This window comes from Lactuca sativa, chromosome 2 (assembly GCF_002870075.4).
Source record: "Lactuca sativa cultivar Salinas chromosome 2, Lsat_Salinas_v11, whole genome shotgun sequence".
NCBI classification, from domain to species: domain Eukaryota; kingdom Viridiplantae; phylum Streptophyta; class Magnoliopsida; order Asterales; family Asteraceae; genus Lactuca; species Lactuca sativa.
In genome coordinates, this window is record NC_056624.2 from 132429155 (window position 1) to 132443439 (window position 14285).

General features: G+C 34.6%; 1 protein-coding gene across 1 annotated transcript; it reads right to left on the reverse strand.

The window, feature by feature from the left end:
- Positions 1 to 7658: 7658 nt before the first annotated feature.
- LOC111912158 (uncharacterized) lies at positions 7659 to 8817 on the reverse strand. Its single transcript, XM_023907886.2, has one exon. The coding sequence runs from the start codon at positions 8532 to 8534 to the stop codon at positions 7884 to 7886; it is 651 nt and encodes a 216-aa protein (XP_023763654.1). The 5' UTR covers positions 8535 to 8817; the 3' UTR covers positions 7659 to 7883.
- Positions 8818 to 14285: the final 5468 nt, after the last annotated feature.

Consider the following 14285-nt stretch of genomic DNA (forward strand, 5'->3'; position numbering starts at 1 on the left):
AGAGTACCGAGTCTTAAGCTTAGTGGAGTTTGTTGTTGGTTATTTGCACATTTTTAGCCTTTAAATAGTTTGGTTTCTGTACGTTGAGGTTACACCCTCATCTTTCAATTTAGAGTGCATAAAGCTTCAAGCTTTAAGTATCCCATGTGCTCTGTTTTTCTTGGTTATTGTTGCATTGTCATTTTTTAGTTACAGGCTTGTGAAAAGCCAACAATGGTGCCTTGATTATGAAGAAATCTGCCAGGATAGTTTTCGTCAAACCACTCTCATAGTCTGTTAACATGAATGGGAAAGATATATTTCCATCCGATCGTACCGATTGGCCTGCATACCCGACTACCGAAAATTTCTAGGCTTGATGAAGCCCTTCACTTATCCTCCCAAACATGCTAAACAATGTTCGTATAAAATATTTACCTAGCTCAAATTGTCAACATATACCCTATCAACTAGAGTTTTCCCTATCGACTTTTTGATGATAAGCAGCTCTATTCCTTCGTGATCAGGTGGTACCCTACTGTTATGAGCTAATTCCAGACTCATCCACCTTCTTTTCTATACAAACATCATTCTATCATTTGATCGAATGCACCAGTACTTCACCATCGTATGCCACATTTTCCTTCTTATTTGCCAATACCTCTTTTGGCATGCCGACTTCATTCTTTTCTCTTTCTCTTTTTAAACTTTTGCAGTATGTTGTGGCGTGTCCCAATTTATTGTGGAAATCGCAGTATTGGTTCGAGTCTCATGGATATCTCTTAGTTCATCTTCCATCTGATTCTTTTTTTCATGTTGGGATTGAACATTGTACGTGTCTTGTCGATAAGGTGCATAATTATTATACGTCCCACAGTCTCTTCGGTTGTTTCTTCGTTGCCTTCCACAATGGTTGACCAAAATTAGATGTTGGCTCTATGGAACACATTTTCGTTCAGGCACAAACAACCCTCTCTTTTCTATCTGCATCTTCTCCATTCTCTTATCTTACTGCCTTAGGAACCTGTTAACCTTCCTTATCATCTCTTCAATGTTGGTCCATTCACTTCTTACCAACTTTCTGAGTAGCTCACCTTCCAGTAGATCGTATGTGAACGCAGTGATAATCATGGATTCATATCTAGTTAGCATTCTACACCTGATTTCACTGAATCTCCTGATGTCAGATTTGTTGGATTCCCCCTCTCTTTGTCGGCAAGCGAATATAACATGACCTTGCTACTGAAATCTCTGTTGGTGTATTAAAGCTATTGTAGAACTTTGTGCACAGTTCTTTGAAACTTTCGATGCTTCTGAGAGGAAGGCTAGCTAGCCGATACCGAGCCGACTCATTGAGAGTTCCTACGTAGTATAATCTCCAGAGCTTGGAATCCATGGGAATCATCTTGATTGCCCACTGAAAGTTCGACACATGGTTGTTTGGATCCCATGTGACATCGTAGGCTTGACTCTAGGTCCCTTTAATCTGACGAGGATCAGAGTCTTGTTTATATCTTCTGTGAAAAGCAACTTGAAATTCAGCCCCCGAAGGCCTTATGGTACTCTTTTTCCTTCTCCACTTCGCGTGAATCTCGCATCTTCTTCTCATTATGTTCCTTCCTTCTTCATTATCTTTACTTTCTGAATCATGTTACCAATATGTATGGATAGACACATGGTCCCAATCTTTCTCATTCTTTTTCTTTTGCTTCTCCTTCTCTTCACACTATTTCTTCATGGCTCTTTATCTTTAAAAAGCTTTGAGCTCTTTCATCTCCTGGTCCTTAAACCCTTCCTCTTTATCTTTTGGAATTTCTACTGTATTCCGATCCTTAACTATGGTAGCGACTTGAGGTATCCCTATCTGTGCTTCCATGTCTTGCATTATTAGAATCGAACTTGTTTCGACCGCAAGGTTTTCGGTGGTATTACCGACGGTGACCGTTTATTGTGTTGTCTCACGGATGAAGCCACTTGATGCACCTCGAATCTTCGAGCCCTGAATCCTAAATGGATGCCATGATAAGGCCGAACCGAACGTAAAGAGCACATTTAAACATTAAGCGTTGACTGGGAATTCTTCCCGGGAGAACGCTCTGATGCTTAAGTTAGAAGTGAGATAGAGAATGATTCGAAATGAGCAGTGAATCAGATCGAATTTGCATATCTTTCTCATTAGTTTTGGTCTACTTTTATGTCGTTATGCATGGGGAAGTGGGGATATGGGTGAGTCGAGCATGTGTCGCTCTAGTCGTCATATATGCATGCAGGGACGAGGGTACAAAAGTAGTACTTAAGAAATGTCATTAGTCTTGTTGCCTAGAACGTATGTGTTGTCATGATCTGTTAGTCTATTACAGGCTGGTTAGTGTCATTACCAATGTTTATTTGATTTGATTTCATTGGACACGTTGCATAATTCATCTGATCATTCGAGTGGCTAAGATGAATCCTCTTCGGTTCAGCGCAAGGCTGCTCTTGGTACTGACCTTAGTGCTTCTTCCTTGAGCTAATGGTTCGGGTTCGACATACCCGAACTGATCTTGCCGAGGATGATACACCTCATTAGTCTTAGGCACATGTGTTGTCAAGACCGTGATCATATATATAAATGAACATTTTCCGCTTTGCAAAATCATGATCGTAATATCGAATCGCTATCATAAAGTTATACCCAAAATAGTTAAAACATATTAATCTATGAGTTCACAATAAATATTTTAAAGCATGAAAAATACATCTCCAATAAATCGTTTAACAATAAACAATTTAAAAGAAGTTTTGTAGTGTTCGTATTCGATTTACTTAGTTAGTTAATAGCCAAAGCCAGAGTATGATTAATTTTAAAATCACAATAATAACAATAACAATCTTACAATCGATCTTATGATATCACCTCTGATCCCACCCGAAAAACGATCATAGTATGATCATAATCTATATACCTAGATGATACTGTAGAATTGTATGATTCTACAATAAGGATCGTCATTTTAATATTTTTGATTAGACATATGTTGTATAGAAGAACTTTTGGTGATCTTTCAACCTAATAATTTTTATGGGGTTTGTTAAAAAGACATTTTATTTGACTAACACCTTATTTAATGTATTATAATATTAAATTAATATAAAAGTTATCAATTTATGATTAATAATAAAAACATAATTATTTTTTATAATGAAAATGTAGCATTTTACCAAGTTAATCTAATAATCATGATTTTGAAACACTATTTATGTTGTCTTAAATTTGAATTTTACATTAAATATTATAATAAACTAGACATTATTGTGTTAGGGTGCAAAGTCACTCTTGGATGTAGTGTTTTAGGCTTACTCTCTTGTATGTGTAAATGGGTTGAGTCTTTCCTATATATAGGAAGTGAATGACTCCCATTATAAAAAGAATCATTTGGAGTGTTAGACTAGAGAGAGAATTTGTATACAAACCCATTTGTATAATCTTTCTAGATCTAATAAGAGCTTAAAAAGATTTATTTACTCCTTGTGTTCTTGAATTTGTATGATGAATTACTAGATCTTTCTAATTTCGCACATGCCATCATAATCAAACCACTTCAATTGGTATCAGAGCGGGTGTTCTTGATTTTCATCAAGAATTGATCCTTGATGGCTATTTTGATTTGGTGATTCTTATTGTTCATTGATCTTCGTGTTTAGAGAGTGTTTCTGTGTTCTAGAAGTCGAATTTTTCTTTGATTTGATCCATAATTCGACTTTCTCTCTCTAGAATACTTGTTTGTACCACTTTATCTCTCTAGAAAACCCATTCCAAATCACTTTCTCTCTCTAGAAATCTTCAAGTTTTTGTGATCATGGTGGGTTTGCCATATTATTCTTGGATTGTGATTGTTAAAGATGTGAAATACAAAGTCAATGAAGATCAATTTTATGGGTTAGTGTTAAGCAAATTGATTTCATGGGGTAATATGGTTTCTTATGGAGGTTTGAAGGATGATCATGGAAGCTTGGTATTTCAACCAATTTGTAAGATTTCATGGTTGAATAAAATTGCCTTGTCCATATTAGTTTGTAGTAGAAATCAAAAGGAAGGAGAAGAAAGAGATTTGTTCAATAAGAAATATGTTTCTCTTATTGAAGACCCAAATGATCTTCGTGCTCTTAAATTTCTTGAAGTTCTTGATAATGGAGTTCAATGTGATGTTCTTGATGTTCAAGAAAAAGGAGTTCAAGTTGATTCTCATGATGAAAAAGTTTTTTGCTCGATTGGAGTTCAAACCGATGATATTTTGTGTTCTTGTGATTCGTTTGAAGGAATGATTCCTTATCGAAAGCCGGTGATCCAAGAAAATCACAAATATCAAACTCCAAAAGATTTGATTCAAACTCAAAATGTTCATGTTGTTGAAAGTGGGTTTGTTCATGAAGTCAAGTCTTCAAGATGCAAAAAGATGAGAAAGAAAAAGAAGAAGAAGATGAATCGGAAGAATAAGCGGGTTTACTCACAAAAATCGTCATATGTTGTGAAACCAAAATTCGTGAAACAAATTTGGGTTCCAAAGCAACAATCTCCAAGTGTTGAATTGAATTTGAAGTCAAAACCCAAATGTGTTGGTGGTTCTTTTGAAGATGTTCTTGGATCGTTGAAGAACACGAAGAACGAGTTGTACATCTCGCATGGTGGGTGGTACAATGTTCGATTTGGAGATTTTCTCATTCCGACAAAAGAACCAAGGTCTTTCAAATTTGATTCGTTCTTTGAAAATGGATCTCGATTCGTGAAAAAGGTAACTCAAATTTTCAATTGGATTCCAAAACATCCATGATTTTGATTCATACTTTACGTTTTTCATTTTTGATCGATTTGCTTCATTGGATCAAAATCGTTTCAAACCTCATTGTTGATCTAATTATTCTTGTTAAGATCAAAAATCCAAAAAATCAAAATCATATTTCAAAATGAAAAAAAAAAAAAATTGAAGTCATTGTTCATGTCCGATTTAAGCCCAATATTCAATTCAGTACTTATTACTATTCGTGATATGTTTGAGCCCAAATGCTAAATCACTTATTGTTCATCGATCATTTCTAAAGCCCAACTTGTTTGTTAACATTTTGTCTTCAGTTGTCCGATTGGATACTTTCTTCTACATCCCAAGCTTTAACGAGTTGTACTTTTAGATCATTCAAACAAATCATCTGTTGCCTTTTTGTTCTTGAGTTCCGCTTTCATCTCTTTGTTCCTAATAATCGATTGATGATTGTTGTTTGTGAGATTCGATTTCAAATGATTTGTATATGATGAAATCGATTTGCTTTAGGTCATAGAGTAGAAATCGATATTTGGATCTTGATTATGATGAATTGAATCAAGAACACATGAGTATGTCGATGATTGATTTTGGATTTTGAATGTTATCGACGGGTTATACTTGAATGTCGATTGATTTTGTCATCCGATTTGAAAGTCAAAGTATCATGAACGAAAGTCAAATTTTAAATGAAACGATGATGATTAATTCCATGAAACTTGATTTGAGATCGATTGGTTTTTATCGATGAACTGGATTGATTGAATGAAATCGAAGCAGTAAATAGTTGTGGATAATTTCAACAATCGATGGCAAGTGACGAAGGAATGATTGAATTTGATTTTGAATATTTTTGTTCTTGGGTCGATTGACGAACATATGTTTTGAAATAGAATGACTTCGACAGTCGAAGGCTTTGGATGCCTAATTGATACTTGATGTCTTTTACAAAGGTGATTTGGAAAAAGCGAAGGGTCCATGTGCTTGGAATTGAAATCGATTTGGGTTAAGGTTTGATTGAAGATAATCGATTTCTGGTTTCTGTAATGAAATCGAAGGTTCTTGAGGATAGATTCGATTTTGATAGCAGATGGGAATTTTTTTTGTTGGAGGAGTCGATGTTCGAAGGCGAAATAAGGATCGATGGTTACTTGGATTTTGAGGTCCCTGTATTGAAAGCAATGTATGTGTAGCTGAATTCGATTGTGTTTGGGATTTGAACGAACGAAGCCTTCGTTATTTGATTGATGATTTTGAGAAGAACTGTAAGAAACGAACGAAAAACGAAGACAGCAAGAAAGAAAAATTTTGATTTTGGAGATCTTGAGGTCAAGAACAAAGGGTCACTGTTTGTTTGTTCTTGGGTTTGATTTTGAAAAAAAAAAAAAAAAAAAAAAAAAAAAAAAAAAAAAAAACACGAAGGGTCGATATCTCAAAGTCGATGGCCTCAATTAACGAAGGGTTGAAGAAGATTCGGGAATAGATTTTCAGTGACGTTTAATTGGGAAAAACGAAGGGGGTGTTTAGATTTTGAAGAATCGAAGGGTATATGGATGAATGTACGAAGGGTATATCCTGAATATTCGAAGGGGGTATATTGGAAATTCGTACGAAGACTTTTACTGTTCATTAATGGGCCTTCGTATGCATGAATTGCACAAATGGGAATTTTTCAAATCTGGCCCCTGAATCTTCGAATGTTTGATCACTTCGTATGAATTGAAAAAGAAAAGGAAAGTTTCAAAAACAGCCCCTGAACCTTCGAATTTTTGACACTTTGAAAATTAAAGCAAGTTTCGTATGTTTGACACTTTTCACCCAATTTCGAAAATTGTTTGATGCTTCGTATGTTTGAAACTAGTCTTCGTATGTTTGAGAAAAAGGGCAGAATTTACGAAGATGGTCCCTGAAACTTCGAATTTTTGGCAGTTTTCACCCAAATTCGAAAAAGGACTATTTTTTGCTGAAAATTGAAGAAAGTGCATTTCAGGCCCCTGTAGTTTGTGCAAATTGACGCTTTCTACCCAGCTTTGGAAAAGAGAGAGAGTTTTGCATATTTGGCTGTTTTGGACGCAACGGGTCCCTGCAAGTTTCAGAAAGTGACAATTTCTACCCGATTTTTGAAAAATCTTGCAACTTTCACAAAAAAAAAAGTCAAAATTTTTTCATAAATTGAAATTTTTTTTTGGCTTTTTCGTGATTGTTTTTCCGTGCAAGATTTTTGGTGATTCATTTTTGGTACACATCAAGGGGGAGTTTTGTGAAGACTATTCATCGGGCGCTTCTCATCCTTAGTGGGTTTTATAATCATTTTTTGATTATAAAAAGGGAGAGAATGATGGGTATTCGAAGCTTCTCGGGTTTGTCGAATATTCATTTGCGGATTTGAAGACCGGTGTTACTTCGAGGGGGAGTTTGGTCTTGATCGCGCTAGCTCGTTGGAGATTAAAGCTGAACATCCAATCCTAACTTTGAGGGGGAGAATGTTAGGGTGCAAAATCACTCTTTGATGTAGTGTTTTAGGCTTACTCTCTTGTATATGTAAATGAGTTGAGTCTTTCCTATATATAGGAAGTGAGTGACTCCCATTATAAAAAGAATTATTTGGAGTGTTAGACTAGAGAGAGAATTTGTATACAAACCCATTTGTATAATCTTTCTAGATCTAATAAGAGCTTAAAAAGATTTATTTACTCCTTGTGTTCTTGAATTTGTATGATGAATTACTAAATCTTTCTAATTTCGCACATGCCATCATAATCAAACCACTTCATATTGTCGATTTAAAAACGAAAAAATATAAATATGAGATATTTAAAAATAAAATTTGTTTTGATATCATGTAGGAGCATATATACCGTGTAGGGACTAGGGACTATGGACTAGGAAACAAAAGAGTATCTAGTTCGGTTGTTGACTTAAAATTATAGCAAACAATCAAACATGACCAAAACGTCGGATACCTTAGCCGGAGAGTATCTCCTCCGGTGGATCACAATACATCAACAGCAAATTCAAGCTTCAAAGATACACATAAAGAAGCTAACACTACAACATGAGATACACATAAAGTTCCATGCTTTATATATACACATATACGCCTACCGATCATCTTTCATCCACGTTTCCGGTTGCATGAACGGAAATAACGAACTCCAAATCTATAACCTCTCGTGACGGAGATCCCTCCGGCGTAAAAAACAACGGTGAATCACACGGCGTAGAGAACTCCGTCTTCATACTTCCATCATCCCCGTCAACCGTCACAGCGACCTCCTCCTCCTCCTCCTCCACCGCCACTGGTTCCCGAGCTAACTGAACACCCGACTGCAAGCCCGAACTCTTTGTCGTCGATCTGTTTGCAAAGTCAACGTCAGACGTTGATTCCACATCTTCTTTGTCTTCCTCTTTGATAGTGCAAAGAAACCTCGAGGGTCCATTTGCTTCAAACAACTTAAAAACGTCAATCACCTCGTCGTTCGGCGATGATGCATCTGTGTTCTTGTTGGGTCGTCCAGATGAATCTTCTGGTATATGTGGTTTCAAGCAGAAGAAGTAAAGCAGCAGCTCCTTAGTTGCAGCATCGGCGGTGGGGAAGTTATCAGGGTTTTGGTCGCCGATGTGGGTAGGAGGAGGAGGGGAGGAGTGGCGGCGGAAGGAACGGTGGCGCCATAGAACGTACAGGAGTTCGCAGATGAGAGCTACGATGGAGACGAAGAAGATCACTGTTAGAGCAGTAGCGAGCTTGCTAAAAACCATTTTTTCTTTGTGCAAGGGTTTGGATTTTGAGATTGTTAATTTAAGAGTTGGTGTAGGCAGTTGAAGGTAGGAAGACTATTTGGGAGACCGGCACGGGGATTGAATGTTTATCGGAAAAGGTGACGGGAGTGGACGTGGTGGACAATGGTGGCGAAGATTGACGGCGACCTGCCACCCACCAGATAATAATGTTTTAATGGGTTCTTACTTATTAACGTTTCAAATCATGTGTTTTATACAAATTGGTATTAATGTTACACTTTCTGTTTTATGTTTTTTAAAGATTAGGAATTTTAAGATACTAACAATTTTATGTTACTTAACTCCAACTCTATTAATAATCAAAAAACAATTATAGAATTTCATTAATTAAATAATAACTAGTGTCACCTTATTCAATTCTACGATTACTCTTTAGTATGCAAACTTAATTAATAGAAATTAAATATCATCTTATATTTTCTTCCTACTATCCTCACAAATGGTAACAAACGGATTAAATATGTGGTTAAATGTGACATATATTAATATTTCATATGGTAGAAAAATAACTAGCAATAAAATATAAGAAAATATTTAATTTCTCTTTAATTAATTAATGTTGAATGAATATTTAATAATAGAAGTGATCTTGTAGTTAGATAAGATGAGGAGATTAATGAAAAAAGCAAGCAAGTGAATGCATGCATTAGATGACGATTAAATATATACGAAGGAAAGTGTGATGAAAGTTCTTGATCAATTGGTGCGTTTTAATTTTAAATATTTTTTTTTGAAGGTCTTAATTAATTAGCAAATCATATTTAAATAATCCACACAACCTCTTATAGTTTTAATTCATATTTAATCATCAATAGAAACTTACTATATTTTTCAAAATTGATAATATATGCTAAAATTAATAAGTATTTGTTATGTTTATTTTTCAAAGTTGTTAATATATGCTAAAATTACTAAGTATTTGATATGCTAGTTAAATAGATATAATACTCTTAATATGGCATTTAAGGTTTTCCTTTTTTGTTTTTTTTGTTTTCATTGTTTTTTTTTGGTACAACTACAGATGATGCAATCTTGTTCATGGGTTTATGCAACCCACCTGACATTGGGGATGAGATTTAAAACCGAAAAATCAAACTGAAACAAGAATCAGACTGCAACCGGAACTGTTAGAATCAGAATATATAGAATCGGTTCTGGTTTTGGGTTTAAAGACTGACTTTATCCAGGTTCCAGGTAATCCGGGTTTGGGTTCATCGGATCTGAGTAAACCGGATTTAAGAACCGGAACCGATATTAGGAATTGGAACCAATTTTAGGGGCCAAAACCGGTATCTGTGAAAAGTTTAAAACATGCATATCTCATTCGTTCCAAGTCGGATTGACATGCTGTTTTTTTCAACATGTAGTTTAGAGTTTGTACATAATCTTAGACTATAAATTTGTCATTTTTAGTTTTATATTCATTGACATATAGTCCCCAAAATCAAGATATCAAAGCTGGAAGTTTTTAGTTTTTCATATTTTTTGTATTCTTTGAAAATTTTAAAACATGCATATCTAATTTGTTTGAAGTCGGATTGACATGCGGTTTTTCCAACTTGTAATTTATAGCTTGTACAAGAGTTTAGACTATAATTTTTTCATTTTTAGTTTGATATTCAATGAATTACAGTCTCCCAAAGTCGAGATATCAAAGCTGAAAATTTTCAACTTTTCAACATTTTGTTTTTGTACTTTGTATTCTGTGAAAATGTTAAAACATGCATATCTAATTCGCTTAAAGTCGGATTGACATATATATATATATATATATATATATATATATATATATATATATATATATATATATATATATATATATATATATATATATATATATTTTCAGAATGTAGTTTAGAGTCTGTACATGAATTTAGCCTATACTTTTGTCAATTTTTGGTTCATATTCAATGAGTTACATTCCCCCAAAGTCAGGATGTTAAAGCCCAAAGTTTTTAGTTTTTCCGCTTTTTTATATTCTATGAAAATTTTAAAATATGCATATCTAATTCGTTTGAAATCGGACTTACATGCGGTTTTTTCCAAATTGTAGTTTAGAGTTTATAGATGAGTTTAGACTATAACTTTGTCATTTTTGGTTTAGTATTTAATGTATTATAGTCCCCCGAAGTCGGGATATCAAAGCTGAAAATTTTCAACTTTCACCTATTTGTTTTTGTACTTTGTATTATGTGAAAATGTTAAAACACACACATCCCATTCATTTAAAGTTGTAATGACATACATTTTTTTAAAGTGTAGTTTTGAATTTATAAATGATTTTAGACTATAAATTTGTCAATTTTGGGTTCATATTCAACAACTAACATTCCCCTGAAGTCAAGATATCAGTATCAATACACTAAGTAGCAAGTAATTACCAAAAAATTCTGATTTTTCTGGATTTTCCGGTTCTAAACCCACTTTACCCGGTTCCGTACCCGAAACTGAACCAAAACCGCTTCTTATATACTAGTGTGGTTTTTTGGTCCTAAAAAATCCCATTAACCGATTTCGGGTTTCTTAGGTTTGGGTCTATTAGGGTCAGGTTTGGACCCACTTTCATCCCTACGTGCCACCTAAAAACATAGGAAATGTCATATTTACTTTGAGAGGTGATGTTGGATCCCTCCGAGGAGATTTGCTTACTATTACGAAAACTGACCAGGATCTGGAGAATTACGGTATCAATTTTGATAACTTGGTGGAGAGATGCCTAAGGGTTGGAGATAATACATTCTTTTGGAAAGACAAATGGTGTGATGTCTTAGTGCTAAAAGATGATTTTCTAGATCTATATCATTTAGAAGCTCATAAAGATTGTAAATCAAGGAGAGAATACAAGGAAAGAGTTTAGATGTCTTGCATTCGAATTGATCGAGACAACTGAGGCAGAGAGGACTCTTTGTTGTTGGTTGTAAACAACAAAATTTTGATTGTTGCTCTATTATAATTTGAAGACACATGGTTTTAGAAGGGAAATTGCTCTAAGAATTTATTTGTTCAGTCCTTGAGATGGTTAATTGCGGATGTCAAGGCGAATGATGTTTATTGTATGTTCAATTGGGTGGGCTGGGTACCGATTAAAGTCAATTGCTTTGCTTAAAGACTGTTCTTGGATATGATTCATGTTTCCTTAAATCTTGCTATTAGGGGTATATATGATATGTGAACTTTGTCCCTTGTGTAGTGACGTTGCTGGAAGCGTTGATCATCTCTGTAACATCCCGACTTCCAGGTATGAGATTTATTTCTTTAAGCATGTTTTTCCTTTGGAACACGGCATGTTGTTAGTCTCAACATGGTGTGTTGAAGGACTTTAGGCCGCGTATTTCATGGAACAACACGGCGTGTTAGTGAGGGGGAACTCGGTGTGTTGGTAGCTGGATGTGAAACCCTAAATTTTAGGGTTTTGCACCCTATATAATCCCCTTAAGTCTCTAGGGCTGATCTCTTAACAGCCTCCAAACCCTCATATCGGCCCTTGTGAACCCTAATCATCTCTCCCTCTCATTTGTGAGATAGTGTAGTATTTTGTAGCAAAAGAAGGAGAAAGTGTTGGATTAGGCGTCTAAGCCCATAACTATTATTGGTATGCACTTGACCCGAGAGTAGCATGGTCCATTTCGGTTGCATGGCATCGGAAAAATTTGGAAATACTTTTGTGAGAAGAAGATATTTATGATTTATTAATATATTATAAGTTCTAATATATTAATATGAAATCATATTATTTAATTAGTATTGATGAAGAATTTGTTTGGAATTAATTTTGTGATCAAAAGAGACTAATTAAATAAATGGGGATTGATTTAGTAAATCATTCATTCTTATAAAATGGGCTTATAATCCATAGTTCTTCATGTTGGGCTAAACCCATGTGGTGACCCATGGATACTCCTTGGAAGTTAAAACCCATGGATCATGAGGAATGTGGAAATTTATGAGTTACATGGTGTAACCCTAATATGCACACTATATAAGAAGCCTGATAGTTCATGAAATTGTACCTTAAGTGATAAGAAGTGAGGCTAGCCGATTTGTGAAGCAAACATATTTCTCTCAAGTTATTCCATTTGCCGGTGGTGTTGTGTGATTCCATTTGAGGTGCAACACTTGGGGCACTAAGTTCTTAAAGGTCCAAGGCTTCCAACTACAACAAAAGGTATGTCATATAACTTGTTTTATTACCCAAGTATCAAAGTTTTGTATGCTAGTTAGGGTAATACCTTGGAAAGTTCAAGTTTGCATGTATAATAGAGAAAACATAGATCCAAGGTATTTAGAGTTGCATGTACACCTTAGGAGTGTTAGAATGCTCAAAACCCAACAGTGGTATGAGAGCCTAGGCTTGTTTTCAATTATACTTGATGCTACTTGCTTGAATCATTACCCTAAACTGTGTTTGAACTTATAAACCCGCTTTTGATGTGGTAATGATCATGTTTATCTAATTTATAAGATAATTGTCAAAGTTTCATGTTTTGTATTAGTTTATATGGTTAGACTAATTACATGCATGAAATTTGTTTGATTTAAATTGTCTTGTTCTTATGAGTTTAACTTAGATCATAGACAAATTGTTTGATTTTCTTATTAGATTATTTGATCTAAATGATATTGATGAATTCCATAACTTGTCCTCAATTTATGGAAAATGGAAAGTTTTGTTTTATAGAAATCATTAAAGTAATAGGTTATGAACTTGAAGAGTCTTTTTCCCATAAATGGTTTTAAGAACTCCATTACTTGTCATCAAGTTATGGAATGTTAAGAGTCTTTTCATAAAATATTTATTAAACTCATAAGTTATGGATTCCAAAGGTTTTGAAAGTTACAAAACTTGGCCCCAAGTTTTGGAATTTGTAAATATAAAATTCTAACTTTTGAAACATTAGTTCCAAACCCTAGAATTTTAAAAGTATAAAATTCAACGCTTATACTATTATAATATTATAGGTTATATATATATATATATATATATATATATATATATATATATATATATATATATATATGTGTGTGTGTGTGTGTGTGTGTGTGTGTATGTATGTATAAGAATAAAGTCGGTCTTACCATTAGTAGGCCTCATTCACGAAGCCGGTCTATGAGGGGGTATAAGGTTACTGCCTATAAAATGACAGTTTAATGGGTGTCCACTCTCACCCACCGCTTTCTTGACTGATGGAGGGTCATTAGTCGAACGGGTAGCATAGGACTCTAATTCTCCGTTCATTAAAAGTATAATGATAAATATAAAGTAACTAAACACTTATAAATTCCCAATCTTAGTTACTTTAGGAAAATGTGAATATGGTGCTAACCCATGAAATTGTACTTTGCACCTTGTTAAGCCGTTAGTAGAGTGTGTGTGGTTAACCGACACACTAATATGGACTAACAGTTCATGGAACAGGGTAGCTTGATTCTAATTATAGATCAAGGGAGCGTGTGTGGTTAACCGACACATTGATTAGGTGGTTGTAACATTGAGTGTACCAGGCTAATTTGCATGGTTATTCACACATTGTTTGTGATCCTCGACATCCGAGTCACAAACTTGAAGGGCACAATCGAGATTTAAACATTCCATTAAAAGTTTTCAATGAATCTCAAAGGATCTAGGAGTTTCAATTCACTTAAAACCTAAAATTCTTTTTCGTTTTTCGTGGTGGAAATTGATAAATTGTCATTTACCTACCTTCAAAT